This window comes from Pundamilia nyererei, unplaced genomic scaffold, assembly GCF_000239375.1.
Source record: "Pundamilia nyererei isolate P.nyererei 1_Seehausen unplaced genomic scaffold, PunNye1.0 scaffold00017, whole genome shotgun sequence".
In the NCBI taxonomy this organism is placed as follows: Eukaryota; Metazoa; Chordata; class Actinopteri; order Cichliformes; family Cichlidae; genus Pundamilia; species Pundamilia nyererei.
The window spans coordinates 5,557,367-5,560,722 of NW_005187418.1; the positions used below are offsets into that span (position 1 = coordinate 5,557,367).

The window sequence follows — 3,356 nt, forward strand, 5'->3', positions numbered from 1 at the left end:
ACATTGATAGATAGATAGATAGATAGATAGATAGATAGATAGATAGATAGATAGATAGATAGATAGATAGATAGATAGATAGATAGATACATACATAGATACATACATAGATAGATACATACATAGATAGATACATACATAGATAGATACATACATAGATAGATACATACATAGATAGATACATACATACATACAATCATATTGGAGATATATATATATCTAATTTATTTATTTTTTTATTTTTTTTAAGTTCAAAAGAGGGGTGGGTTCGGGGTGTGGTGTCAGAGGAGGCTGATGCACACAGCTATTCTCCATCACCTGGTCATACCTTTCCCATTTCGAAAGGATGCCGGGACCCGACAGGAGAGCTGCCTGTGTTTGTGCTGAGCTGGAAGCAGCAACTGGAAAGCTCTGTTGTTGAGCTTTGCTGAAGGCCACATGAAGTATGGAGGTCTGTAGCAATTTAATGTGCATAAAAGGTTGTGACATCTGCGCACTACGTGCCTCAGCATCTGCTTACCTCCCCTCCCTATGTGATTTTAGTTACAGTCGTTCCTACTTTGTTATAATACAGTTGACTGGGGATTAATTAGTAGCAAGCAAGTTTCATTTGGACTTGTTGAACAAGTGGCATCCTATTATGGTACCATGGTGAAATTCACCGAGTTCATCAGAGCAGATTAGAAACAGTCTGCTTGTTTAGTTGCTTCATTTATTTATTTATTTTTACACACATGGCAATGGAAGTTATTGGATCAACTGAGTTCAGTGATTTGGATGATATTAATACTTTTGGCAATATAGTGTGTGAACTGCCTATTAAACCAATCCAACTTGTGAAAGGTGCTTCAAAACAGCTTGAGATGAATTACCTATAAATTCAACAGACAGCTGATAATTGCTCACATCCTCTGACTCTGTTTGAATAAAGTTATTTTAAGTAAAAATGGTTATTTCTAACCATGTCTTTGCTATTTTTCCTTCTTCAATTTGTAAATTATTTCATGAATTACAATAAGGAAAACATTTTCTGTCACCCTATGGTTTTTACAGTAGCATATATTTATAAATATGATTATAAAATGACTATATGTGAGTGAGTTTATGGGCATATTGCATATGTCAAACTTACATCTCTTCAATAGTTATATCTGGTATCCACAGATATGAAGTAGGAATTGTTATATATTCAATTCCACAGAAATCATCTCGTTTCCATTTAATGTACTCATTGAGCCAAGCCTACACTCAAGGGTACAAAAAGGCAAAGAGATGAGATGAGATGATGAAAAACAAATAAAATAATTGAAGAAAAAAAAATAGTATAGTAATAGTATAGAATTTTAACAATACAGAGAAAACCATATATACCTATGATATATTTAAGAGAAAACTCACCAAATCAACCCAAATGTAAGTAATTAAGGTCTGGTCAATTTCTCTCTGTAAATAAAGAATTTGAACATAGTGTTTATTGAGGCAGACACATGTCAAGCTCAACAGGCAGGTTAGCTAATGTTAACTCATATCAGCTAATGCCTCAGCAGTTATCCTTTGCTGGTAAATAGACAGTTTCTGCTGAAGTCCAAGCTGCCTCCAAGCCAACTCCTCATGCAGCAATATAATTATTGTTACTACTACTACTACTACTACTACTACTAATGATGATAATAATATAAAGACATGAACCAAAGACAGTTAACTACATATATCATGTCTGATTGGAAGTGATGGACAGTAGTGCTTAACATTTTTTCAAGATTTCTTCAGCAGAAGTAATCCAGTGATACCTGTCATGTATTAGCATGGAGTCATAACTCAACCTATATCTCTGTACTGTGTGTCAAATAAATGTCTCAGAAAAAACTAAAACAAAAAAAATACCTAAATAAAAATGAAACGGCACTGATGTAAGAAACTGTAAGTTACAAACAGAAAAACGGGTCGTGGCAAGAAACAAGCCAGAGTAAGTAATAATAACAATAATAATGAGTTGTTCTTTTGTGGATGAGTGCTGTGACATTATGTTTCATGAGCAAGAAAACTAATTAATTAATTGTCATTAATAATAAAAGAATACCCAAACAAATTACCATATCTAAGATGGCATAGAGTCTTATTGTAATAAACACTTCTGTATAATTTTTGTTGTTTATAATGGGCCGGCTCATAGTGTATTTAAGTTCGTCTTTTTTCAGATTCAGGTGATTGACAATATCCTGAAAATTACAGACTTTCTCCTCTTCATCTTCGTTATCTGAAATGATATCAAAATGCATTCTCCATTAGAGATTTCTTTTAGGAAATAACAAGAGACAATGTCTGTGCTTTTCATTCCTGATTTTCAATTAAAAAAAACAAAACAAAAAAAACAAAACAAAAAAAAGAAAATGCTCACTGGCTGCTTACATCCATCAAAGCTAATGTACATCTGCACTAATGCTGTATTCCTGAGAAGTGGCAGTAGGCACCAATTTAGAACCTTTTGATATGCACAGGACTTTTTGTTGACTAAGAGGCCATGTCTGCAATGTTTATCTTATCAGTCAATATTAAAAATGGGACGTAGAATACATGTAACGTACTCTTTATAAAATTGTTTTATATTTTAGATCAATCACCTCAGGAAGGCATGATATACATTATGGCAGACCTCATAGTTAGCAGAATATGGTGTAATGTCATGTGCTTTTGTTCATCTGATGTTTTGTTTAATTAACGTTAGAACCTGGTATGGACTATATGATTTTTCTTTTTTTGTTATGTTACACCTTAAAAATAAAAGATACAGCATCTACAACATCTTTCATTTCTAAGGTTTAATGTATCAGGTTTCTTTGTCACATGTTTGTATGTTAATACCATTTGTTCCTTTGTTAAAAAAAATACACTTTATAAACTCAGGGACATAGACATGACAATGGAAAAACAGTAAATGTGTCATATACATACTGTTTTTGCATATCCATGTTTATTTAAGCCAAATTTAACTGAAATCCACCGAATAAGCTTTGAGAGAATAAATTAATAATACCTCCAGTAATTGTCCCATTGCTTTTTTGCTTATCAGCATCTGGTAGCTCTACATTGGAGACATATCCACCTGACATGAAAGAACATAAAAGAAGTTATACATATGTACAAAATTAGGTGCATAAGTGTTGGTTATAATAATAGATGAACTGAAAGAACACATGATGAGAAAAACAAACCTAAAAAAAAACAAAAAACAATTAAATGGATTTTAAGCTTACAATTAAAATAAATAAGTGACTCGGCCAAATGGAAAGGCTCAAACAACCAAACCAAAAATTTCAAGATTTGGAAACAGACCTGGGAATTTTAATAAACAGCAA

At 32.5% G+C, this 3,356-nt stretch overlaps 1 protein-coding gene across 1 annotated transcript in view; it reads right to left on the reverse strand.

Moving 5' to 3' along the window:
* LOC102202540 (5-hydroxytryptamine receptor 3A-like) overlaps nt 1-3,089 on the reverse strand; it is a 10,742-nt gene extending 7,653 nt beyond the window's left edge. The window contains exons 1-4 of the mRNA XM_013908955.1: nt 3,035-3,089; nt 2,094-2,257; nt 1,399-1,443; nt 1,133-1,242 (exon numbers count right to left, since the gene is read on the reverse strand). Of these exons, the coding sequence (XP_013764409.1) occupies nt 1,133-1,242; nt 1,399-1,443; nt 2,094-2,171 (233 nt within the window). The 5' untranslated portion in view covers nt 2,172-2,257; nt 3,035-3,089. The remainder of the gene's footprint in view (nt 1-1,132; nt 1,243-1,398; nt 1,444-2,093; nt 2,258-3,034) is intronic.
* Nucleotides 3,090-3,356: the final 267 nt, after the last annotated feature.